Source organism: Rana temporaria, chromosome 1 (assembly GCF_905171775.1).
Source record: "Rana temporaria chromosome 1, aRanTem1.1, whole genome shotgun sequence".
Classification (NCBI taxonomy): Eukaryota; Metazoa; Chordata; class Amphibia; order Anura; family Ranidae; genus Rana; species Rana temporaria.
Genome location: NC_053489.1, coordinates 482497789 through 482525438, shown reverse-complemented (window position 1 = coordinate 482525438; position 27650 = coordinate 482497789). Strand labels below are relative to the sequence as shown.

Genomic DNA, 27650 nt, shown 5'->3' with positions numbered 1-27650 from the left:
AAATTTACCCACACTTTCAGATTTATTAATTAGGGGGAAAAAATGTTGAAAACCATTTATCATTTTCCTTCCACTTCACAATTATGTGTCACTTTGGTTGGTCTATCACATAAAATCCCAATAAAATACATTTACGGTTTTGGTTGTTCAAGTGGGCATGAACACTTTTTCAAGGCATTGAATAAAAAAAAAAAAATATATATATATATATATATATATATATATATATATATATATATATATTATATACATACACACACATATATATATATATATATATATTTATATACATACACAGACACACACAACTCAGAAAAGTCTTCCATTGCTCTGTCTCCTGCAAATCCCAAATCCCCTTTTTGGTGCTGTGATCTGAGGCCCCGTACACACGTCCGAGGAACTCGACCGGCAAAATTCATCGTTATGCTCGTCGAGTTCTGTGTGAAGCCGCGAGGATTCGGCGAGCCAACTTTCTCATTGAACAACGAGGAAATAGAGATATGGCTCGACGAGGAACTCGTCGGCTCCTCGGCCGAAAGTGTACACAACGGGGGTTTCTCGGCAGAATTAAGCTCCGATCGAGTTTCTGGCTGAATTCTGCGAGAAACTGGTCGTGTGTACGGGGCCTGACTTCCTGTTGGAGGGTGGCTACTTTCATTCTCCATGGTCCCCTGTATGTAGGAACAGAGTCACCCTCTCTTGTCACCGGAGATGGAAAGTCAGGGATTTATAGGGTGCATAGAGCAGTGTACATGACCACAACTGCACTGCCCTTTCATGCATATGGAAGTGGGGGGAGGGGGGAGTCTTGGAGCATGTAACAGTATTGACAAACTGATTACAGGGCCATTAAGTAGAGAAGGTTTATGGATAAAAAAATATATCGTTTAGTGTTTTAACCACTTAAGACCCGGACCATTATGCAGGTAAAGGACCTGGCCAGTTTTTGCGATTTAGATGCGTCGTTTAAATGACAATTGCACGGTCGTGCGTGTGGCTCCCAAAACAAAATTGCTTTTTTTTTTCCCCACAAATAGAGCTTTCTTTTGATGCTATATGATCACCTCTGCGGTTTTTATTTTTTGCGCTATAAACAAAAATAGAGCGACAATAAAAAAAAAATAAAAAAAATAAACCTTTTCGCCTCAGTTTAGGCCGATACGTATTCTTCTACATATTTTTGGTAAAAAAAAACACAATAATGTTTATGATTGTTTGCGCAAAAGTTATAGCGTTTACAAAATAAGGGATAGTTTTATGGCATTTTTTATATTATTTAATTTTACTAGCAATGGCGGCGATCAGCGATTTTTTTTATGACATAATGGACACAGACATTTTTGACACTTTTTGGGACCATAGTCATTTTCACAGCAAAAGTGCTATAAAAATGCACTGATTACTGTGAAAATGACACTGGCAGTGAATGGGGTTAACCCTAGGTGGCGCTAAGGGGTTAAGTGTGCCTAAGGGAGTGATTCTTACTGTAGGGGGCGTGGCTGTAGGTGTGACATCATGCTGGGAAAAGATACAAATCCCCAAAGCCGCTACAAGACCAAAGGAGAACGTCGATTTGCATTCCAAGGACTTGACTGTGGAACGCCTTACCAACTAACATCCGAATGGAAATTGATCACCTGGCCTTCAGAAAAAAAAAACTCAAGACCCATTATTCTGAGGGAGAAAACAGAAGAAAAAGGGACCAAGCGCCTTCAGTTCGCAATTGTTGCGCTGTAAATCATTCACTCACTCAGATGATCAGTATCACTGCACACAGAAGAACGTGGAAGATGTGTTTACATCACCTCACCCCGTTCTTCAGCTCAGTGACAGATCGGGGATACCGGCGGCAAACGGGTCCATGGGTCCGCGGTCACGGAGCTTCAGACGGGTCGCGAGCGCGACCACGGCTGGGCTCTTAAAGGCGCCGTACCTGTACCATTCTGCCGACGTATATCAGCGTTAGGCAGTCTTAAGTGGTTAATGAAAGTTCAGTAGTGTCATAATTTCTCTATAAAATTTTTATAATGTATTCAGAGTTGTAACAAATTTTGCAATCATAGTGTAAAAATTCCTCCTTTTACATCTTTGTGATGTTCAGTTTCTGATTTGTTGCTCCTATGTATCATGTAAACACAAAAATAAAAAAAATCAGGGGTGTTTGTTGCGTTTGGATTTGGGCTTTAAACTCTTTAAAAACAGAAGGTCCTGCCTGGGTTAGCAGAACAAGAGGTCTGGTATGACCAGAAATGTAAAATCTGTGCTCCACTCTTTTTTTTTTATTAATTGTTTTTTTTTTGATTTTCTTAGGGTGCTTCCAGTCTACATTTAGAAATATATTTAATAGGTGTAGTGGAAATTCCTTTGCAGCCTTAGGTCTTTAAGAACTCTTACTGCTACAGCAGGCTGCTCTTTCAGATGCAGAGTAGTATGTATCACATCAATTAAGGCAGAAACATTCTCCTGTACAAACCAATCTGAGGTATTGCAGGAGCCCGAGAGAATCTCAGCACAGAGAGACTGTAACTAAAGTCCTATGTGATGACAAGGCATGGGACTCAACTCACCAGACAGAGCCAAGAGGGGCTTATTATTAGATGTCCATGCCCTCAAAAATGTACAGAAAAACACATTCCTGGATTTAAGAGGCACAAGATGGTGTCATCCACTGCAGTGGGACCATCCCTGTCTAGATAAAGGCATGGGGCCGCCACATGGCGGGATGCAACTAACTTCGGGTATAAAGCATGTAGCTTTGCTTCCTCTACATTGAATGGTGGTAAGAAGAGTGAAACATGACACCCAACTGGTGAATGTCAACTCTCAGTCCCTTACTGATAACCCCTTCTGCGTTAAACCTGCAGAAGCAGGAAATTCAAAAGGTGCCCAGCGGTGCTTATAGTGAGGCAGCTACAGGGGTTTAAATGTCACTTCCAGAGTAAGCCATGCACATCCAGTCCAGCAGGGTCTGGTGCTCCAAAGTTAGGATAAGAGAGCATCAAACCAGATGTCTCTTATGAAGAGACCAGCTGAAGCAACAATGTAGGAAAAAAAATCCTGATTGATTTATTCTAAAAAAAAAATCTTCAATTTCAGGCAGAGCAGAAAAAAAAAAAAAAATAGGATGTTGATCCTTAGAACCTATCAGCAAAAACAATAACAAAAAAAACAAAAAACGAAGGAACTGCTGGGTAGGGGAGGGGTTATCCTAGATTGGCACAGATTTTTTTTTGGTCGTCAGTTTCTATTTCACCAATAAGCGACAGTATAACCCAGTGTTTCTCAAACTCCGGTCCTCAAGCCCCCCCAACGGGTCATATTTTCAGGCTTTCAATTATTTTGCAGATGTGATTTGATCAGTGTCCTGCTTAGTAATTACCACAACCGTTTCATCTGAGGGAAATCCTGAAAACATGACATGTTGGGGCGACTTGAAAACTGGAGTTGAGAAACACTGGTATAACCTGACAGCATATAACTTCTGTTTCTAATCACTAAACTAGAAAAATACAAACTAAAAAGTAAATAAAAAAGATACTTCCATCTTGAAAAGAATTACCTTTAATTCTGCCTGCAGATTATCGTTTCTCACACAATCGTGTATTTTCCTCCTCTAGAATGTTGGAATCTCCAGACGGAGCAAAAAGCTGCATTTTTTGCAATAGCTCCTTGTTCTTCTCTTTTTTTCTCTTGTAAAACTTCATCAAGCTGTCTTAGGTATGCCACTGTGTCCTGCTTTATTTCGTGACGGACAACGGCCTTTAAAAAAAAAAAAAAGGAAAACAAAAATAAAATACCCAAGATTACTCTGCTCACACATGCCATTTCAGAAACTACAGAGCCAAGCAATTACGACATTCTATAAAACTTAAAGGGAAGGCGACTGGGAGAGTGCATTAAAAACGATCTTTATAGGCAATTTACCTTTAATTTCTTAGATAAAAGCTGGACAAGAACAGAAATTCTCCTATTTTCTTGAATGATACCCTCACTGAAAATGCTTTGGCATCAAAGTGTAAAACCTTTGCACTCTTCCAACCAGATAAGAACTTCTTCTTAGATTTCACCTCTTCTGTAAGGTCCCCTTCCACACTATTCAGAGAGATCTGCACCTCTGAAAAGCCATCTTCCACACGCTGTATATCAGAAAGAAAAAAATCATCATAAGCTAAAACTTTGCACCAGAAATCAGTTTAGCAAGCAAACAGCTTATGCTTTACCTTATGACATCCATTTTCTTGAAGAGGAGGTGGTTTAAGAATTCAAGTTCACAGAATTTGAGCTCTTCTGCTGCGCTCTCAGACCACTTTGTGCCATTCTGTTCTAGGCTCTGGCACTGCAACAGCAGCTCATCATTTTTCTTCTGTACTACACACAATTCATTATCATAGCCATTCACCAAACTGTAGTGTTCCTCCTTGACAGTAGCATTTCTATAGATGACCTAATAAACAGGAAAGTACCAAATCAGCATGAAAAAAAAAAAAAAAAAAAAAAAAAAAAAAAAAAAAAACCTGACAGCAGAATGCTTAACTTACCTTAAACTTGTTGAGCAGAGTCTGCATCTGAGAATTCAGTTTGAAGTATTCAGTTTGTAGGGATTCTAATGATTTGAAATGTGTTGAAGACATCGCCTCCTGTATAGCACCAGTGATTGCTTCTGTGCTTCAACTTCATCTTGGAGCTCCACTGAAAGGTTGCTTAGTAATGGAGTTGATTAGCATACACACTGGAAACGGTCACCATAAGGTCCTGTAAACAAGACCCAGGTTTTGTTTCACAAGATTCATTGATGAATGGAATGCCAGATGACAACAATGGAAAAAAGGTTTCTTCCCTAAAGGTCATTACCTTAAACTCTTGATTTTTTATTTGTAGACTTTCAGTGCGTTGTGCAAGTTCACTTCTTCCAATTACAGGCTCATTCTGCAATAAATGAAATACTCGAATTTCTTTCTCTAGGTCATCAACCTTTTCATTAAGGTCATTATTTTTCAGCCTTTCACCCTTTAGCTCCTGAAATAAAGTCACAGCAATGTATTAGAACAAATCATGCCTTTAACCACTTAACCCCCGGACCATATTGCTGCCCAAAGACCAGAGCACTTTTGCGATTCGGGACTGCGCCGCTTTAACTGACAATTGCGCGGTCGTGCGACGTGGCTCCCAAACAAATTGGCGTCCTTTTTTCCACACAAATAAGCTTTCTTTTGGTGGTATTTGATCACCACTGCCCGAAAAGCGGACGTATAGCTACGGGCTCTCGCCCAGGAGAGCCGACCTGCCGCCGTATAATGACGGTGGCTGGTCGGCTAGTAGTTAAGAAGCCACGATTAACAAGACCAAACCCTGCTTTTCTTAAATAAAAGTGAGCAATGCAATATGTTCAAAATGGCAGTTACAGGAGACCATGTTGCACACCAGCTAGCAGACAAAATTGACACTAGATAGAGCAGTGTTTCTCAAGGCCAGTCTCGAGGCATCCCAACAGGTCAAGTTTTCAGGCTTTCCATTATTTTGCACAGGTGATTTGATCAGTTTCACTGCCTTAGTAAATTACACAGCCGTTTCATCCGAGGAAAATCCTGAAACATGACCTGTTTAGGGTGCCTTGAGGACTGGAGTTGAGAAACACTGTACTAGAGGAAGGTGACCTAGAGGTACACAAAAGGTGGTGAAGTCAGAGTCACAAGGGCCACACTGAAGAGATTTGTCAGCACACCATGAAACAAAAATAGCGTCCAAACTGATTTTTATACTGCATGATCAGAGTGGTGCAATATTTCTGTGCCACGCAGGACCCCTTCCCAGGCATGTGGATAAGTGTACAGTATTTAAAAGAACCATAAACCAATCAAAACAGACAGAGAACCACCCACCCCATGACAGGTAGATCCCGCCAAAAAAACAAGTTATCAGCAGAAATATAGAGCATATATGTAAAGATAAGCACAAGAATTGCATCATGATGCGATTACTGCCCTTATGCTCAGTCTGGCAAAGATCCCTCTTGCAATGCATATGGCAGACAAATACCTGTGTGTCACAGGCACATCTGTCAGTGGCTCCCGATCAGCGTGATTGTGTCGATCCAATGTTACTCGGCAACCGAACAGATCCAAATCACAGCACAGACTGGCCGCGTATGTGAAATCGGCGATTGTATAGCAACAAGTGACGCTGCCAGACTGGGGCCACCGATGTCATGGAAACGTATGGCATTAGGTTGTCCCCCTTCTGAGTGAGCTGCTACCAATCAGTAATGGGGAATGGAGAGGCGAGCGCAAGGAGGGAAAGCAAAGCTGCTAGTGTGAAGGGGCCCTGCGTGGTCCCGAAACGTTGCATCACTCTGATGAGATCATGCAAATAAATAAAAAATAAAAAAATTCTGATGCCATTTGCATCAGTGTACAGCTGCCGTTGCGGCAGCACCCAAATCTTTTTGAAGCTTCATCCAGGAATGTGTGCGATGGGATATGGAATATTACAAGGGCCACACTGACCCACAGGGGAATGTTGTACTACCTGACATAGGTATGCGAGACCCGCCTTTCTGCTGTCTCAAAGACATATGGTCTTGCTGACCTGTATAGTGGGACCTATGCTGGAAACCGCAGTCCCAGTCAGCTGAAAGGGCACTGTGTAAACCTGCACCCAGTGCCCTGGTTACACCATTGACACCCCCAGTAAAAAGGTGTGTGCATATGTGCGATTATTTTTTTGTACGTGTCCCTTGGACACTTAGTGTGGCCAACTGCACTCATCAGGAAGGAGCGCCACTGAGTATCATCTCAAGCAGGCCACAGCCAGCTTCCAGGCTGCCGAAAATTGGCCATGTACCTTCTCCACGCTAGTGGCTATGGGAGGGGAAAAAGGTGCACAGACAGCCATACAAGTGCAGAGTGGGAGAAGGGAGAAAAAACACCCACAAAACAAAGGGTTGCCACGAGTCTAAGGCATCCATAATGAAAGACAAGGAGAACAGAGTGCACTCTCACTGCCCAGTTGGTACCTGAAAGCCTTCCGGGCCACCTTGAGCAACACTATGGTTATGTAGCAGCCTGGGAGGGCACATAGAACATGGTGCCGCAGCAGAAAGGAGCACAATAATAAAAAAAAACACAAGTAAAGCATACATACAGAACCCCTCAAGACTTTATCGTGCCAGTTTCCAGTCACCTGTAGGTGGCGCATAACCTTGATAGTAAGGATTCATAAAGCTGCTCTTTGTTTTCCTATAAAAATCTTTTTCTTGGAGTGCATAACAGGACACAGAGGACATATTTTTGATGACTAGTTTGATTATTCTACCACTTTCAGGTGAATGGACACAGGTTTGCCTACACACCATCAGTTGAAAAACTGTTTGTGTCAGAACGTGGCGACGTAAAACACTACGACGGTCTGAGAAAATTGAAGTTCGACGCATGCTCGTAAGCATTGACTTGACTCTGAGCATGCGTGGATTTTTAACCGATGGTCTTGCCCACAGACGATCGTTTTTTTTCTATTGGTTTTTTAACCATCAGATAATTTTAAAACAGGTTCTACGTTTTTTTCACAGATGGGAAAAAAATGATGGGGCCCACAAACGTTCGGTTCGTCCAATGAAAACGGTCTATCGGACTGTATTCATCAGACAAACCGATCGTGTGTACGCGGCATTAGACTACACAACTTCCAGCTCAACCAAGCATCAGTTTTGTAGTAAGCAATGAGGCCACAGAGACAATAGGGTAACAATCTTTGCTTTAAAAAGTATTAACAGGTAAACCAAAAATCTCAGAATCTTACATGTGGGGTGTCCCATAAGCAGTGAAAATGAGGTGGTGGGCAATGCAGCAACAAGGCAAAACAAAGTTCTGAGAAATGATCTCACCTAGAAATAGGGGATTCAGTAGCAGCATGACTCTTACAAGCACCCGGTTACTAGCCTAAAAAATATTTTTTACCTTAAATGCATTGTTTGCATTAAGAACATATTTTTTTTAGGTTTAGCAACACTTGGCACTGCAACACTGGGGCAGGGAGTCGACGGTAAAGCACAGTTTTTAGCTGCACGCTTTTAACCCCCCCCCCAGCGGCCAAAAAAGGGTTAAAAGAGCCTTTTGCGGGCGCTTTCAGCAGCGCTGTCCACCAATTTCAATGGTAGGAGCGTTTTAGGAGCGGTGTAACCGTTTCAGCAACGCCCCAAAGATGCTGCTTGCAGGACTTTTCCCATCCTGAAAGCACACCGCTTCGGTGTGAAAGCACTTGGGCTTTCCACACTGGAGAGGCAGGGAGGCGGTTTTCAGGCGCTCTACGTGCACTATTTTTTAGCCCTTTAGCGCCTGAAAAACACCTCAGTGTGAAAGTAGCCCAAGTGGTAAACGTAGCTGGGTCAATAGCCAGAAAATCCAATTTCTTGTAGAATTGCTCTTTCATGGGGAACTGGTTAGCAATCAGTGTACATAACTTCTTGGAAGTGAGGATGCACCAAAAAAGAATTAGGAATTTTTGACTGCCACCAACAGCCAAAACTAATGACTTTGGGGGAAGAGCACTCCAGTAGCAGTAGCCCAAGGTTAGTAGTGTGTACTACATAAACCAAAAAAGGAGAGCAAACACATTTGCGTCTCATACATTTTAAGTCTGTGAGAACCCCAAGAGTTATTCATGCAGTCCAAATATAGCTGCAGAAAATTTCTCCCTTTACACAAAGGAAGTGGAGAACTGTGCTACTCAACCCAAGTCAGAACACCTATGTGTCAGTTGGCCCAGTAGACAAGTGTCCCAATACTTGCTGTACTTGGCACCGAGGAGGATGCAATTGCAGACTGGAGGCAGAGTGGCGCAGAGTGGGCCACATTTCAGTGTGATGTAATCAGATTTTCTCATGCTGTGTGGGCTCAAGAGCGCAAAATGAGCACATGCTATGCTTAGGGCCAGTGAATTGGGGCATGCAGGGCTACCCTTTCTGCACTCTGCAACAACTATAATTTGCTCCATAGGGAAAAACGGCTCAAAACGCCCCAGAACAAAACAAATCCAGAAGGTACTGCAAGGGGAACCAACACATTGGTCTATATTAAAAATCAGAAAAAATTTGCCAGGCCATAGCTTCAGGGCCAGCCTTCACCCATCACAGTGTGCGCACCCCTCCAGGGCCTTCAGGAACTCTACTTCCCTCCGGTGATCACTGCCTTGGACCTGCACAGCATCCTGCCAGTGAAATTAGCGGATACAAAATACTGTGTAATTCGCTCCCCCGGCATCCAGCACCAACCAGCAGACATTACATGCCAGTAACCTACCAGGAATCAGGACATGCCCTTAAGAGAAAAATCTTCAGAGAGACCACAGTTGGCACATCGCCCAATACTTTCTAAAAACTGAGGGTTAGCTGAACTACAAAGGTTATGCCTGAGGTAGGGATTCTGCCTTTTTTTGGACAGTGTCTATTCACTTAAAGGTGGCAGAATAAGTAGCCATGAATATAAAGTCCTGTGTCTTGTGCTGTACAATTAAAAGCTTCAGCCCTAAAATGAGAATTCAGTTTAAATTAAGAATATTGTGAAAGCATATACCTGGTGCAGTTGTTCAAGTTGCTGCTGCAGAGAGGACAACTGTTGTAACATTGCATTTATTTCATTTACTTTTTCAGCAACATGGTCTTTACTTTCATCTCTCTGCTTTTTGACAGACTCAAGTTCTGTCTGACAGGTTGTCAGCGATTCCTTTAACTGTTCCTTCTAGAATGAAAAATAAAAATAAAATTAGATGGGTTTTGAGCACCTGTCATATGATCAAACGATTACAAGTTTGTTTTTGAACTGAAGCTACACATTCACTTTGTACTACTAAGAATTAAATCAAGCATTACTGTGAAATCAACGTTTATCTCAAGAATCACTGGAAAAAGTGATCCAGAATACATTGTTCCCACAGTATTTAAGAATACTACGATAAAACATTTTATGCCTGGAAAAAACTGCCAACAAAAATCACTGCAAGCTTGCAACTATTTGTGCTTTTACACAGTACAGTGGATTTAGGTATTATCAAGTTTAAAACTTACATCTTTCTCCTGATCTTGTAGATTTGTATAAATATTTTCCTTTTCACCTCGGACCCTCTGCAGCAATTGCTGGAACTGCTCCTGTTCCTGGTGGAGAGATGCCACTTCCAGCTCATACTGCTGAACTTGTCTACGAAGATCAGCCTTATCAGCCTCTAACTGCTGAGCTGCTGCCTCTTTAAAGGTAACCTTCTCTTTCAGCTGTTCAACCTCCATTGTCAGTTCCTCTAATCTGGCAGACTTTTGGGTTTCTTGTTCATTGAACTCAGCATGCTGAAGTTGCAGTTGCTTGAAGTCCTCCCTTAGTTTAGTAGCCTACATAGTCAAAAAGTGATTACACTATAGCACATATAGCAACACTTTTTTCATTTGCGTAGATGCTTACAAGAGAGGAATGTGTGTAGAGGAATGAATTATAATCAGAAGTGGGTAGTACAACATGTGGTAAGGTTTTTAGCCTTCGATTGACAATCACCTCGTCTCCAACACATGCAATTATTTACAGTACAGACCAGAAGTTTGGACACACCTTCTCATTCAAAGAGTTTTCTTTATTTTCATGACTATGAAAATTGTAGATTCACACTGAAGGCATCAAAACTATGAATTAACACATGTGGAATTATACATAACAAAAAAGTGTGAAACAACTGAAAATATATTTCATATTCTAGGTTCTTCAAAGTAGCCACCTTTTGCAGCAGACACATCTCTAGAACTGTTAAGAGGAGACTGTGTGAATCAGGCCTTCATGGTAGAATATCTGCTAGGAAACCACTGCTAAAGAAAGGCAACAAGCAGAAGAGACTTGTTTGGGATAAAGAACACAAGGAATGGACATTAGACCAGTGGAAATCTGTGCTTTGGTCTGATGAGTCCAAACTTGAGATCTTTGGTTCCAACCCCCGTATCTTTGTGCGACGCAGAAAAGGTGAACGGATGGACTCTACATGCCTGGTTCCCACCGTGAAGCATGGAGGAGGAGGTGTGATGGTGTTTTGCTGGTGACACTGTTGGGGATTTAATCAAAACTGAAGGCATACTGAACCAGCATGGCTACCACAGCATCTTGCAGCGGCATGCTATTTCATCCGGTTTGTGTTTAGTTGGACCATTATTTATTTTTCAACAGGACAATGACCTCCAGGCTGTGTAAGGGCTATTTGACCAAGAAGGAGAGTGATGGGGTGCTGCGCCAGGTGACTACCTCTTGAAGCTCATCAAGAGAATGCCAAGAGTGTGCCAAGCAGTAATCAAAGCAAAAAGGTGGCTACTTTGAAGAACCTAGAATATGAAATATATTTTATTTATTTTTATATTTAGTTTTGATGCCTTCAGTGTGAATCTACAATTTTCATAGTCATGAAAATAAAGAAAACTCTTTGAATAAGAAGGCGTGTCCAAACTTTTGGTCTATACTGTATACTACAAAATGAAAAGTGGTCACATGAGGTTAAAATACTGCATATACTTACCTGCTCTGTTGCAGTGGATTTGCACAGAGCAGCCTGGATCCTCTTCGGCTCTCCTATCCCCTCTCCCCTGACGAGTGCCCCCAACAGCAAGTAGCTTGCTATGGTGGCACCTGAGCTGAGCTGCAGCTTGGTGTATCCATTCAGACACTGATCTGCTGCCCCGCCCCCTTTCTCTTCTCATAGGCTAACTTTGACAGCAGCGGGAGCCAATGGCACCGCACTGGTGTCTCGGCCAATCAGAAAGGGAGTCCCGGACGGCTGAGATGATCCTACAACATCGCTGGATAGAGAGGTCTCTGGTAAGTATTAGGGGGCTGCTGCACAAAGAAAGATTTTTATCCTAATGCATCAATATAACAAACCTTCTGCCTTTACAACCACTTTAATGGCTCTATCTACCTTTCACAAAATAGTCTCTTGCTGTATTTTTCTGCTACCTTGTAACGTCCTTGGTAAGCTCCTGATCACATTTTCTCCTCAGTTTATTTAGAACGAGCAGTGTACGTTATACGGTGGCCACGTGCTCTGCTAAAACTACAAATATTACATAGTCCATATTGTCTAGCCAGTCTTGGGAATGAGCTGGCTACATTCTTAAATACAGCGAGACCCTCTAAAGAAGTCCAAAATTAATACTAAAATAAAGAGTTTGAAGATTTGGCGAAAACTAAAAATAGAAGATGATTCACTTTAATATTTACCTTTCATGATTTTTCTATTGCAGTTTGATATCCAACATTACTCAAAGAATAGCAGGTTATTTTATGTAGCAAGAAATGAAAAGGTCCATAATTTTATGTATTTGTTGTTCGTTTCTTGGTTGGGGATTTATTTTATATTTAAAAAAATAAGGGAGGAATGGGTTATATCTTGTTGTTTAGGGTAAGAAGATAAGGATAATAGTAGGGAAAGAGGATTTGGAAATGAATACGTGAGTTTATAAAGTGAAAATACGCATATATTGGAAAGGTATATCTAGTGAAAGGTTAAAGCGGAGTTCCACCCTAAAAATGAAGTATTAACAGCTTGCCCTTAAATGTAAAAAAAAAAAAAAAAAAAAAAAAAAAAAAAAAACATTTTGTACTCGAATGCCGGAAGCCCGCTTTAACACTTTACCAAAACTGAGTTGACAAGAAACAACTTATGTATGTATGTATGCATTTGATGGTATGTAATGTACTAATTGTCCTCTTTTGGGTATAAATAAAGAAAGAATAAAAAAAAAAGTCCATGATCAACGCAAAGAAATTGTTAAATTACCTCCTTTTCTAAATTTTCCTTAAATAGCTGAAGCTCCTCTATCCTGCACGACAGATGTCTCACTTCCTCTGTGAGTTCAATTACTTTCTGGGCAGCTATCCTTTTTTCGCCCTCTGTCAATTCCAGCATGGTGTCCTTACTCTTCAAAGACTCCAAAAGCTGTTCTATATTGGATGATAGTTTTTGCTTTGCCTGGCCAAGCACTTCCTTTTCCTCAACAGCTCTTTTCAAAAGAGTAACCTGTTCTTGCAATTGTTTCTGTAGTGAAGAACACTATTAGAAAACAAGAAGGAAAACATAAGATAGAAAGAAAATCCAAAAATACATAATGTTTAATAGTGTAGATATATAGATTATATATATATATATATATATATATATATATATATATATATATATATATATATACACACACACACACATATATATACACACACACACACACACACACACATACATATACACACACATACACTCACACACACACACACACAAAAGTCCAACACTAGCCAGGCCTCAAAAGGTTACATGCCACCAGTTGCCCCGCCTAACCCCTACCCTGCCCCTAATCACGTGCTCATAAATGATCTCAATGTTATGCAGAATTAAAGGGTCACTAAAGAAAAAACATTTTTTTTGCTGAAATGACTGTTTACAGGGTATAGAGACATAATTAACGGATTCCTTTTAAAAATAGATAAAAATCAATCATATAATGTGCCTGTAGTTTTTTAGTTTTGTTTTTGCATGTTATGCTGCATCTGTGCTGGACAGAGCCATAGAGCAGTATTGGTTTGAAAAGGAAACTAAAATCTACCAGTACTGTGGTGATCAGGAAACAGACAACCAGGAAGTGTCCAAAACAGAGCAGAAATACAGCAACATCAGAGCGAAAACGAACAATGAGGACATGAAACCAGGACTGCAGCAAGGTAAAGGAAGCCAAGGAAATTTTTTCCTTTAGTGACCCTTTAAGTTATAAAAATATTAAATAACTTTACCCGTGTCTCCCCCCTCCACCGTGTGTCCACTTGTGCAGCCTGTGCCCCCCCATGTAGCCTACCTGTGCAGGGGAAGAGAGGAGAGCCACCGCCTGGTTAATTGGAGCTCTGGGGAACATAACCACTTTCAATTCAATAGCTATGTGCGTGTTCCCCGCTGCATGTTGTCATATACAGCCCCTTGTCCGGGGAACTTTGATAGAGAGATCACCCGTCCAATCGTGGGATGGGCGATCTGTCTATCAAAGTTCCCCAGACAAGGGGCTGTATATGACGGCGGGGAACACACAGCTATTGAAATAAAAGCGGTTATGTTCCCCAGAGCTCCAATCAATCAGTCGGTGGCTCTCCTCTCCCCCCTACGATCGCTGGGAAAATGGCTCCCATACCATCTAGGCTGCTGGCGGTGCTCGCCTCCCCGCTCCCAGGCAGCCCAAACTCATATAAAATGTATGAATATGAGTGTTTAGGTACACACCCCATCAAGTCAATGTGTATACATTGAGAGAGCGCTGCTTCACTTGATTTATTGTGCATTATTGCACAGGTGTTAAACATTAACATAACCTGCATTTAAAACAATCCAGTCAATAGTTCGCCTTCGTCTTTTTCCTAAGGCCTGGGCAGCAGTGTTATAAACCCTATGGACGATCTGCCTCACTGCTCTCAAACTGCCCGTAGCCTTCTATGTCCGTCGCACGTTTAGGAGATATTTCCACTACCTATAGGCAAGCCTTGTTTTAGGCTTACCTAGAGGTACAAATCAGTAAAGGAAGTTCACTTCCACTAATTCTTAATGGCACCCCTACACATCTGAAAACGCACCATATTAAAATGTAATGGTGTCACAGCACCATGTAGGATTCTTGTGGCAACCCATTTTAATGGCTGCGATGCTGTGCTCACACAAGTGTCAACCTACACTCTAGACTGAGAGGTCATCATTGTGCGGTCCGTTTTGTTTGTTGGAAACCTTTTACTGCATTTTATCTATCTCAATTTACTGTACATTATTATACTGTAATTAGCAGACTTGCTGCATTTATGCCATTTTACCCCACAGAGCAGACCTAAACAAAAAACACACTTTTAAAGGGAAAAGTTCTGTAAATGTAATTAATGGCCTTATGTATTGCATACCTTTTCTTCCAGCAGGGAAATCTCACTTGTCAAAGTCTCTACCTTCTGATTTTGCTGTTGAAGCTCTTCTTGAGTTCTTCTAAGATCATTCTGCATTTCAACAGACTAAAAAGACACAAATCAAAATTTTTTAATATGCAAACATCTACAAATTCGCTGTGTCAAATCTTCATAGTCTCAGTAAATGAAACCAACTCCCATTGGCCTTTCCATCTGGGATATTGTTATAGATTTTTATATAAACACCTAAATAAATGTATGAAATTATATAGAATCAATAGCCAAGAAGTAAAGTATCTTTCCCCACAGGTAACAAAACTAAATAATAAAAGTTAACAAAATAAATAAATCTCCATTAATATCTGCTAAACCGTCTGCAGTGCTTCATAAGTGCAAACTTAAAATAACCACAATTATAAAAGTAAAAAAAAAAAAAGTGGACCGTTTAGAATGATAATTTATTTATTTTGGATACCATGCACAGCACTCTCAGATTTTAGTAAATAAGTCTGTATTGCTGCAGTTTGTTAGACCCCTTTCACATTGAGCCGCGGGCAGCATTAGAGGTAAAGCACCACTAGATTTAGCGGCGTTTTAGCAGCACTATTCGGCCGCCAGCAGGGCATTTTTAACCCTCGCTAGTGGCCGAATGGGTGGGGTTAAAAGTGTCCGTGTAACACAGCTGCCAATGGGCTTTGCAAGCGTTTCCCCATTAACTTCAAAGCGCAGTGGTGGTGGAGGAGCAGTATATACACTGCCCCAAAGATGCTGCCTGCAGGAATTATTTTAAACGTCCTGCCAGCGCAGCACCCCCCAGTGTGAAAGCACTCAAGCTTTCACACTGGGGTGGCAGGGGAGGTGTTTTTCAGGCGCTTTATAGATTCTATTTTTAGCACCTGAAAAATGCCACAGTAAGAAAGAGGTCTTAAAGGGATTGTAAAGGTACAATTTTTTTCCCCTAAATAGCTTCCTTTACCTTAGTGTAGTCATCCTTCAATTTTGCTTTTAAATGTGTTATTTCTTCTGAGAAATCCTCACTTCCTGTTCTTCTGTCTGTTACTCCATACAGCAATGTGAGGTTTTCTCCCTGGTGTGGAGTGTCATGCTCGCCCCCTCCCTTGGACTACAGGAGAGTCAAAACGCCCACTAACACACAGCTCCTTTCTGCAACGTACAGAGCGTCCCGACTCTCCTGTAGTCCAAGGGAGGGGGCAAGCACTACACACCAGGGAGAAAGCCTTGCATTACTGTGTGGAGTTGGACAGAATAACAGGAAGTGAGGATTTCTCAGAAGAAATGAGGACATTTAAAAGCAAAATCGAAGGATGAGGCAAGTGGGATGACTGCATTAAGGTAAAGGAAACCCCCCCCCCCAAAAAAACGACATACATACAGACAGACCAGAAGTTTGGACACACCTTCTCATTCAAAGAGTTTTCTTTATTTTCATGACTATGAAAATTGTAGATTCACACTGAAGGCATCAAAACTATGAATTAACACATGTGGAATTATACATAACAAAACTGAAAATATATTTCATATTCTAGGTTCTTCAAAGTAGCCACCTTTTGCAGCAGACACATCTCTAGAACTGTTAAGAGGAGACTGTGTGAATCAGGCCTTCATGGTAGAATATCTGCTAGGAAACCACTGCTAAAGAAAGGCAACAAGCAGAAGAGACTTGTTTGGGCTAAAGAACACAAGGAATGGACATTAGACCAGTGGAAATCTGTGCTTTGGTCTGATGAGTCCAAACTTGAGATCTTTGGTTCCAACCCCCGTGTCTTTGTGCGACGCAGAAAAGGTGAACGGATGGACTCTACATGCCTGATCCCACCGTGAAGCATGGAGGAGGAGGTGTGTTGGTGTGGGGGTGCTTTGCTGGTGACACTGTTGGGGATTTATTCAAAATTGAAGGCATACTGAACCAGCATGGCTACCACAGCATCTTGCAGCGGCATGCTATTCCATCCAGTTTGCGTTTAGTTGGACCATCATTTATTTTTCAACAGGACAATGACCCCAAACACACCTCCAGGCTGTGTAAGGGCTATTTGACCAAGAAGGAGAGTGATGGGGTGCTGCGCCAGGTGACTACCTCTTGAAGCTCATCAAGAGAATGCCAAGAGTGTGCCAAGCAGTAATCAAAGCAAAAAGGTGGCTACTTTGAAGAACCTAGAATATGAAATATATTTTCAGTTTTGTTATGTATAATTCCACATGTGTTCATTCATAGTTTTGATGCCTTCAGTGTGAATCTACAATTTTCATAGTCATGAAAATAAAGAAAACTCTTTGAATGAGAAAGTGTGTCCAAACTTTTGGTCTGTAATTAATAAAAGATAAAGATATATATATATATATATATATATATATATATATATATATATATATATATATATATATATATATATATATAAATAAAAAAGTACTCTGCCCCCCCTCAAAAAGGTATTTTTGCCAGAACATTTTTCTTCAAGCTTGTTTCAACAAGCACAATAATCGTTACACTATAAAATGTTATATAAAGTAATTAGTGTGAAAGACAGTACCTATTTTAGGTCAGCTTAAGACTAAAGCTTACCACGCATTACAATCTGATGGTAGATCTAAAGATTGTACAAACGACTATGTAGTGCAAGGGCCTGCCTGACTGGACAATTAAGGTAGGTCTTCATTACATAGTTTTTGTAAATATTAAAATGGATTGTAAAAAGCTTGTATGGACAGATTGTAAAATGTATGGTGACCCTTGGCGGAATTGCTAAGGCACCAAAGGTTGGGCAGCTTATGTCTATGTGATGGCACCTAATGAAATACATTTAAAGCTGGGCATGGTAGTTCAGACATCTGCAAATTACCTGTTTTTCTACATCTTCTTTGGAGCAGTTTAATAGGTCCTTTTCCTCTGCCATGCTACTTAGCACAGAGGAGAGATCAAATATTTTTTGGGAGACCTCAGACTTCTCCCTTTCTGCTCGACATAAAGCCACTTCTTTGTCTTTTATTTGTTGTAAAAGCTGTTCCACTTTTGAAGTCAGCTTCTGCTTACACTGATCAAGATCATCTCTCTCACTAGTAACTTCTTTCAAAACAGTTGCTGTCTCATTCAGTTCCATCTCTATTGAAGAGGACTTGAAGAAAAAAGAAACATGTGAAAAAACAAAATTATGGTGTGTGAAAACATGCAAATGTGACCGAATTGTAAAAACATACCTTTTGTTCTAAAGAGGAAATGGCTCCCGTCAATTCACTGACCCTGTCTCTCTGTTGCTGAAGTTCCTCTTGAGTATTTCTTAGGTCTTCTTGAGTTTCAATAGACTAGAAGATATGATAAATACCTTAAAAACCCAGACTATGAAAAACTCATGTGCTATACAACAGTGTTCATATTCAGAAAACCACTATACTATAGTTGTAGCATTAGTTTTGTTCAGCGTGAAATATACCTGGTTGATCCTACTTTCAACTGTCCCTCCCCATTGCAGGCTGAGATTGTGTGGACCCAGCTTGTGCCCTCGATGGAGCAGGTTCACTTTCAGTTCCGTTTTTAAAGTGATATTAAAGGCTTGTTTTTTGGGGGGGGGGGGGGTTTGAGCCGAGGCACTCATGCACATTGCTGGACCGAGATGGGTCTCAGGTAAGTATTAAGGGGGTTTTACCTTCATGCATGGAGCCTTTAGAACAACTTTAATGTCCTCCTTTTTCTTATCTGTGCAGCCCAAATGACTATAAAGTCATACGTGTGGGCATAAACACAGTGGTAAACAACACTTCCCTCCCTTCCTCCTTTTGCTAAACAATACTGGTACAAGCTCTTTCTGGGTGAGAAGAGTACTCACACCCCCTATGATCTCCTTGATGTACCAAACAGGGATTCACCATTAACCACTTAAGGACCAGCGCACGACTATATAAGTCGGCACAATGTCATGGCTGGGCAGATGGACGTACCTGTAAATCCCCTTTGAGCTGTAGCATTTTTACAGTAAATCAGTGCATTTTTATAGCACTGATCACTGTATCAAATGACAAACGGTCCCAAAATGGCATCAGAAGTGTCCGCCATAATGTCACAGTCATGCAAAAAAAAAAAAAAAAAAAAAATTATATATATATATACACATATATACACATATATACACATATATACACATATATACACATATATACACATATATACACATATATACACATATATACACATATATACACATATATACACATATATACACATATATACACATATATACACATATATACACATATATACACATATATACACATATATACACATATATACACATATATACACATATATACACATATATACACATATACACACATATACACACATATACACACATATACACACACATACATACATACATACATACATACATACATACATATACACACACACACACACACACACACACACACACACACACACACACCATAAACTATCCCCCATTTTGTAGACGCTATGACTTTTGCGCAAACCAAACGCGTATTGTAATACGTACCGGCCAAAAAACTGAGGAACAAAATGTTATATATATTATTGGGGGATATTTATTATAGCAAAAAGTAAAAAAATTTTTTTTTTATCAAAATGGTCGCTCTGTTTTTGTTTTTGTTTATAGCGCAAAAAATAAAGCGCAGGGGTGATCAAATACCAGCAAAAGAAAGCTCTATTTGTGGGGAAAAAAAGGACGCCAATTGTGTATGGGAGCCACGTCGCACGACTGCAAGTGTCAGTTAAAGCGGAGCAGTGCCGAATCGCAAAAAGTGCTCTGGTCTTTGGCCAGCGAAATAGTCCGGGAGGTTAAAGGGCAACCTGTCGACATGTTTCTTGCATGGGTGCTCAGCTAACTTTAAAGTGGTTGTAAACCCTTTAAAACCACTTTATGCATACAGGTAAGCCTATATTGTGTTGGGTCTGGGGGGCCATCCTTTAACAAAGGGTATCCAAGTTGTTCATGTAATAACATAATGTTGTAAGTAAAAGGTCTAACGATTCAAGGATGTAACCAAGATTTCAGGCCATTTGCTTAGTACAGATAATCGGCTTCCATAGGAGTAACTGCAGATTGCATGGAAAAGTGCTTTAGGCACATAACCTCCGGAAACGTTTTACCCCCTTCATTATCAGAGTATTTTATTTGCTATTCAGCACTGTGCTACTTTAACTGGAAATAGCACATTCATGTAACACTGTATGAAAATGTAATCTTTATAATTTGTTCACACAAATAAAAGCTTTCTTTTGATGGTATTTGATTGGCACCGTATATATATTTATTTATTATACATACATGCATGTAGGGCTGCAACCAACGATTATTTTCATAATCGATTAGTTGGCCAATTATTGTTTCGATTAATCGGATAATAACCTTAAAAAAATAAAAATATGCTTTTTATTTTTTTTGGCCAATTTGTTGTTGGGCAGATTACAAAACACAAATTGCCGCAAAAACACATTACATGCTTTTCTGCAGCTTCTCCATTGAAGTATATTGAACAAAAAAAAAATAGCACCGTTTTGCGTTAAAAAGTCCTTGCCCTTTCCAAATACGCAGCAGCTGAAAAAAAATCATGGATGTGAACGTGTCCCATAGGAAAACATGTAAATGAACTGTAGTGTGTGACCCAGGCCTGAGATGTTTAGTAACATAATGGGATTAAAAAAACAAAAATAAGTACAAAAAGAGAAAATAATCGCTACTGTAAGGGGTTCATTTTTTTACTTTTGGACAGTGAAAGTAATATTTACAGTAGCGATTTGCTTTTTTGTACTATAAAGGGCTAATTTTAGTTTTTTTAACCCCATTATGTTACTGGCCGATTAATCGGTTATGAAAATTGTAATAGATTAATTTCATAATCGATTAGTTGCCGATTAAATCGATTAGTTGTTTCAGCCCTACATGTATGTGTTTGTAGATGTTTTCGCACAAACTAATATACACTGATTGGGATTAGGACAGCTAGCAGAATTCATTTTAGCCTAAAATTATTTAAAAAAAAAAAAATCTTCCCGTCTTATTATCAAAAAAATATATATATATTTTTTTGTGATAAGACAGGAAGATTTTTTTTTATAGTTTTAGGCTAAAATGTATTCTGCTAGCTGTCCTAATCCCAATCAGTGTATATTAGTTTGTGCGAAAACATCTACATACATACACACACACACACACACACACACACACAGGGCTGCTGTTAGAAATCACGGGGCCCCGTACAGCCTACCTGATAGGGCCCCCCCCTCCAAATATATCAAAATAATATTTTCACAAACGAAATACACTAAAATCATTATTAGCAGACACAAACATAACAGAGAACCTGTGTAAATTGGCCCTTTTTAAAATAGTTTTTAAAAATCTTTAAACTTTTTTTTATATAATTTTTTAAAGAATGTTAGAATATATTAAAATGTATTTTATTTTATAATTGTTATTTAATACGAGACAGGCAAGCCAGCAGTGCCGTGGGGGTGGGGGGGTAGCACAGTGACAGGGGGCACAGAGGGGGGATCAAAAGAAGGCAGAACAGGGAGGGGGATTGGTGCAGGGGAAGTAATTCTGTAATTGCCCCTCCATCCGATCACAACGATTCCCTTTGCTGTCAGGGCCCCCCTGTTTGCCTGGGCCCCCTACAGGAGGGCTGGTGGTCCCCCCCTATCTGCGGCCCTACACACACACACACACACACACACACACACAAAGGAATTTACACAGCTATGATACTATACTGGTAATGGCGGTGATCAGCGACTTATAGTGTAGCAAGCAGGAAGAAAGGCTGCAAAGTACAGGTATGTTGCATGCTCGCAGAACTACTTTTGGCAGGCGGCAAGTGGTTACCTACTTGCTGTCAAACAAGTGTAGAAGAACATCCTGACGGCAAGGGGTTATTACCAGAATCATGACTCAAGTTTTCAGCTGGTGATTGGCTTTCATGTAAAAATGATCCAGACAGTGTTACAAAAACTATAAATGTAAAAGCATCCCCTGTGTACGCAAACACACACACACACGCACACGTGTGTGCAGATTTAATAAATTATGATTTTACTGCACTTGTGAGGCATCTCTGCAAACTTCTAGGACTACCACGATTAACTCTAAGCTGATAACCTGTAAAAGCTTTTAAAGCCTCACCTACTGACCGAGAAGGACAGAACAGGGTTGCAGATAAATTGACCAAGGTGTCAGGGCTCAGTAGCCAGGATAAACCATGGTCAGTTTACAGGGGAGGTGTTTAGCCAGGCAGGATCAGCCAGGTTTTGTTTTAGGAAATAAAGGGGAGAAAATTACACAGTACAAGCACTGTGCTGAAAAACATGCTTTACGGGAACAGGATCCGTTTTTTTGGTAGGGTAACACTTTAAAGCTCCAATATCTTATCTATGGGGTATTTGAACACAAGATTATCCTTCATAGGGACTCTGAGGATCTTGATCTACCAATAAATGACAGGAGCCAACACAGGAACTACCCACTTATGCAGGAAACTTTTGAGCAAAGCATTTTGGGAGGAGTAAAAATTTTCACTGGGTGAGGCCAGTCTCCATGCACGACAGACTCGGCAGTGAGTGGACTTGGAAAGCCTTGGCTAGTTTAGACAATTTAAAGAACCCATACAGGATGCTTTTGAGTTAGACTCTGGCTGCACCAATGTTGAGGAGGGCAACGTGCCAATAAAAGGGAAACTATGGTATCCTTCAGTTTGGATGAAATCTTTTTAAAGGATCTCATTCTGATCGGATTCCTCAGGAATTCCATCATCTTCAAAAGCCACCTCTACTCTTCAGGTAACATGTCTGGCTCAAGAGTAAAAGCAAAGACCGATTCAGTGGGGGGGGGGGATGGAGTGGGCATGATTGTGATCCATGTTAATAGCTTTGAGCAGGCCAAAAGCTCTGCCCATGAAATCGAACATTGTGGTAGAAAAATTCCTCTGAATGAAAAGAAGAAGAATGGCTAGAGGCTTGTGCATCACACAGTTACTGGATTTGGTACTTTTATAGATTGTCATACAGGAGCCTTTAGTGTACTTTAATATAATCAGTTACTTACCATTAATATGTTTTCTCTCAGATCTTCTTTTAGTTGGTCTTTTTCAGACTGCAGACTCTGCAGAGCGCCCTGCAGCTCATCTCGCTCCTTTCCAATCTCCTCCATGTGTTTCTGAAGAGTGGAAAACTTCTCTTCAGCGTTAACGTTTTCCCTTTGCACACTTGCAAGCTGAGACTCCATGTCGTTCAAGTCCTTCAAAAGCTGGTCCAACTCAATGTTATTCAGAGTCTCAGTTTGTGCAGCCACTTCAGTTTTCTCTTGTTGATTCTCTACAGTTTTCAGCTACAATTCAAAAATATATATATTTATTTTTTTGGGATATAAATGAATTGTATTTCCTACCATCTGTTATAAAACATATCCAATAAAAAAATAAATTGAATTTCTTCAGAATGTTAGGCCAAAATATATTCTGCTAGCTGTCTAATGGTACATATACAGGATTTTACACAGCTACAGTATCTCAGAAAAAAGTGAGTACACCCCTCACATTTTTGGAAATATTTTATTTTTATTATATCTGGTCATGTGTGACAACACTGAAGAAATGACACTTTGCTACAATGTAAAGTAGCGAGTGTACAGCTTGTATAACAGTGTAAATGTGGTGTCAGCATTGCTGCAGAGATTGAAAGGGTTAGAGGGGGGGGGGCAGCCTGTCAGTGTTCAGACAATACGCTGCACACTGCATCAAATTGGTCTGCATGGCTGTCATCCCAGAAGGAAGACTCTTCTAAAGATGCACAAGAAAGCCTGCAGTTTGCTGAAGACAAGCAGACTATGGATTACTGGAACCATGTCCTGGGGTCTGATGAGACCAAGATGAACTTATTTGGTTTAGATGGTGTCAAGTGTGGTGGTGGGAGTGTCATGGTCTGGGGCTGCAGGAGTGCTGCCAGCACTACAGTTCATTGAGGGAACCATGAATGCCAACATGTACTGTGACATATTGAAGCAGAGCATGCTCCCCTCCATTTGGAAACTGGGCCAAAGGGCAGTATTCCAACACAACAAACACCTCCAAGACAACCAATGCCTTGCTCCAAAGAAGCTGAGGGTAAAGGTGATGGACTGGCCATGTCTCCAGACCTAAACCCTATTGAGCATCTGTGGGGCATCCCTAAATGGAAGGTGGAGGAGCGCAAGGTCTCCAACATCCACCAGCTCTGTGATGTCATCATGGAAGAGGACTCCAGTGGCAACCTGTGAAGCTCTGGTGAACTGCATGCCCAAGAGGGTTAAAGCAGTGGTGGTCACACAAAATATTGACACTTTGGGCCCAATTTGCACATTTTCACTTAGGGGTTGTGAAGGAATGTGATAATCATAAAAATGCCTATTCTCTATGTATCTTTTCTATACTATAATGTCTATATTGTTTTTGTATGTACACAACTGCTGTAAAAAGTCCTTACTCAAAGGTGGCCTCTAGGAACACCCCCCTTCCACCGAGTCAAGCTAAAGATGGCGCCTGCTCCCTACTCCCACACATCAGAAGAATGAGGAAATAGGAGACTGGACAAGTGATGAGCAAGCTTCAGCCAATCAGATGTGCTGTTTAGACTCACATTAACACAATAGTGACGTATCGTGCTGTGTGTATAGAGCTCGGTGCTGCCTGTAATAAAATATAGATAAGGAAGTGATTGAACTGAACAGATGTGTCAATCAGTTACTCCCGGCGTGCACGCAAATCTACACTTTACAATTCGGAACATCAGTAGAAATCCACTTGAACTCTACCATTAAAGGGTGTACTCACTTTTGTTGCCAGCGGTTTAGACATGAATGGCCGTGTTGAGTTATTTTGAAAGAACCCAAATTTACACTGCTATTCAAATTATACACTCACTACTTTACATTGTAGCAAAATGTAATTTCTTCAGTGTGGTCACATGAAAAGATATAATAAAATATTTACAAAAATGTGAGGTGTGTACTCACTTTTGTGAGATGCTATATGATACTATACTGGCAATGGTGATCAGCGACTTCTAGTTGGACTGATAGTGTGGCAAGCAGGAAGAAAGGCTGTGACCTCCGGGTATGTTGTCCGCCCTGGAGCTACTGCAGTGGCTTACTTGTAAAAATGATCCAGACAGCTTTACAAAGAAATTTAAAAGCACCCCCGCCACCCCATGTACATACGCAAATGCACACGTGCACGCAGGTTGGGTAAATGATTTTACTGCAGGTGTAAGGTATTGCTGCGAATGTTAGAGTAAGTGCAATAATTCTAGGGCCATCAGCGAGTACCTCTAGACTGATGACATGTAAAATCATTTAAAGCTTCACCTATGGACAGTTTCAGTCCCAGGACCTCTGCTTCTATAAAATACTGTATGTAATTTTCCTTCATAGGATACAATTAACCAAAGCATTTCAGAGTAAAAATTTTCACCGGGTGAGGCCAGTCCCCAATCATGACAGACTCATAAGTGAGTGGATTTGGAAAGTCTTGGCTGGTTTAAACAATTTAAAGGACCCCATACTGGATACCTTGGAGTTAGCAGACTGGCTGCAATAATGCTAAGCAGGGGGGTAAATTGTCAATAAGGGAAACTATGGTATCCTTCAGTTTAATGAAATCGGTAAAGACATCTCATCCTGATCTGATTTCCAAGGAGAAAAAATCATCTTCAAAAGCCACCTCCTCTTCAGACTACATGTCTGACTCAGTGTGAATTTAAAGACTGAGTCAGTAGAGAGGATTGAGGGGCCATGGTTGTGATCCCTGCTGTTAATGGCTTTGATCAGGCCAGAAATTCTACCCATGAAATCTGACATTGTGGTAGGAAATTCCTCTCTGGGGGAAGCTGGTGTGGCAGATATGCTCAGTAGAATGGCTAGACTTTTGCATCACATAACTTGATACTTGTTTAGATTGTCATACCTTGTCATGACTTTTGTTTACTAGATCAGTTACTTACCATTTCTATGTTCTCTCTCAGATCTTCTTTTAGTTGGTCTTTTTCAGACTGCAGACTCTGCAGAATGAACTGCAGACTCTGGAGAGTGGCCTGCAGCTCATCTCTCTCCTTTCCAATCTCCTCCATGTGTTTCTGAAGAGTGAAAAAATTCTCTTCAGCGTTAACTTTTTCCCTTTGCACACTTGCAAGCTGAGACTCCATGTCTTTCAAGTCCTTCAAAAGCTGGTCCAACTCCATGTTATTCAGAGTCTCAGTTTGTGCAGCCACTTCAGTTTGCTCTCCTTGATTCTCTGCAGTTTTCAGCTACATATATATTCATATATAAAAGGAATTAATTACTACTTCAAAACAAGCATCTAAACGGTTATAGCGTGGCTAAATAGCTAAAAGGCAGCTATAATGTGAATGTTTTATTACTTTCTATTGGTATCGTGAGATAGTCATCTTCTCTCCAAAGCCCCAAGTCAGGGGTGGGCAACCTGCAGCCTACCACCACCTCCAAGGCCCCTTTCACACCAAGGCATGAAAGGGGGCCTAAAATAACGCCTGAAAAAATCCTGCCCTGCAGTCTTCAGTGTGAAAGCCCGAAGGCTTTCACACTGAAGCAGTGCTCTAGCAGGACCGCTCCAAAAGTCCTGCTAGCCGCATCTTTAGAGCGGTGTGCGTTTACCGCTCCTGCCCATTGAAATCAATGGGACAGCGCGGCTATACCGCCCGGGGGTTAAAACCGCACCGCTAGCAGCCGAATATCGTGGCCAAAACGATGGTACAGTGGCGCTAAAAATAGCGCTGCTATACAGCCAGCGCACCTCCCGTGCCCAGTGTGAAAGGGGCCTAAATCTCAGGCCCCTCAGTGCCCATGATTAATTAGGTCTGTGTTAAATGCAGCTATATATCTCAGAGCGCCGCTCGGGGCTCAGGTGACTCGCCGCCTCCCCTCCTGATGGACGTCATTCTAGACCCTGCCTGCTGCAATTGTCAGATGAGGAGAAGAGTGGCAGCAGGTCTCGTGAGCCTGAGTGTCGCTCTTAATAAGGTATGTAGCTGCATTTTGATTATATAAAACAGACACTTTTGCAGATTACATTTTTTAAACAGAGCGAATAGGAATACAGGCCACAGCCACCTCTGTACCACCCCCCATACACAGCCACCTCTGTACCACCCCCCCCTGCAAGCAGCCACCTCTGTACCCCCCATACACAGCCACCTCTGTACCACCCCCCCCTGCATGCAGCCACCTCTGTACCCCCCCCCTGCACGCAGCCACCTCTGTACCATCGCCCCCTGCACACTCCTTTGTACCCAACTCCCCTGTACACAGCCACCTCTGTACCCCCTCTCCCTCAACAGCCACCTCTGTAACCCCCTCCCTCCACAGCCACCTCTCTGTAACCCCCCCCCCATCCACCTCTCTGTAACCCCGTCCACTCCACAGCCACCTCTCTGTAACCCCCTCCCCTCCACAGCCACCTCTCTGTAACCCCGTCCCCTCCACAGCCACCTCTCTGTAACCCCATCCCCTCCACAGCCACCTCTGTACACCCCCCCCCCCCCCATCTTTATTAGCAGGTGAATGCCTCCCTCCATGCATTGAATGCAGCTCTTAAGTGGAAAAAGTTTGCTGACCCAGCGCCTTAAGTCCCGTGGCTTTCTCCTGCTCCGTTCTTCTGTTATCAGCATGATAACTTCTG

At 41.3% G+C, this 27650-nt stretch overlaps 1 protein-coding gene across 1 annotated transcript in view; it reads right to left on the bottom strand.

The window, feature by feature from the left end:
* The window catches only part of CENPE (centromere protein E), a 176040-nt gene that overhangs the window by 55058 nt on the left and 93332 nt on the right, over window positions 1-27650 (bottom strand). The window contains 17 exon segments of the mRNA XM_040346326.1: window positions 3593-3686; window positions 3688-3759; window positions 3925-3996; window positions 3999-4138; window positions 4222-4444; window positions 4539-4645; window positions 4648-4713; window positions 4716-4752; window positions 4852-5016; window positions 9567-9731; window positions 10058-10372; window positions 12793-13065; window positions 14934-15038; window positions 17798-18070; window positions 18153-18257; window positions 23027-23308; window positions 25957-26259. Coding sequence (XP_040202260.1) covers window positions 3593-3686; window positions 3688-3759; window positions 3925-3996; window positions 3999-4138; window positions 4222-4444; window positions 4539-4645; window positions 4648-4713; window positions 4716-4752; window positions 4852-5016; window positions 9567-9731; window positions 10058-10372; window positions 12793-13065; window positions 14934-15038; window positions 17798-18070; window positions 18153-18257; window positions 23027-23308; window positions 25957-26259 — 2797 coding nt within the window.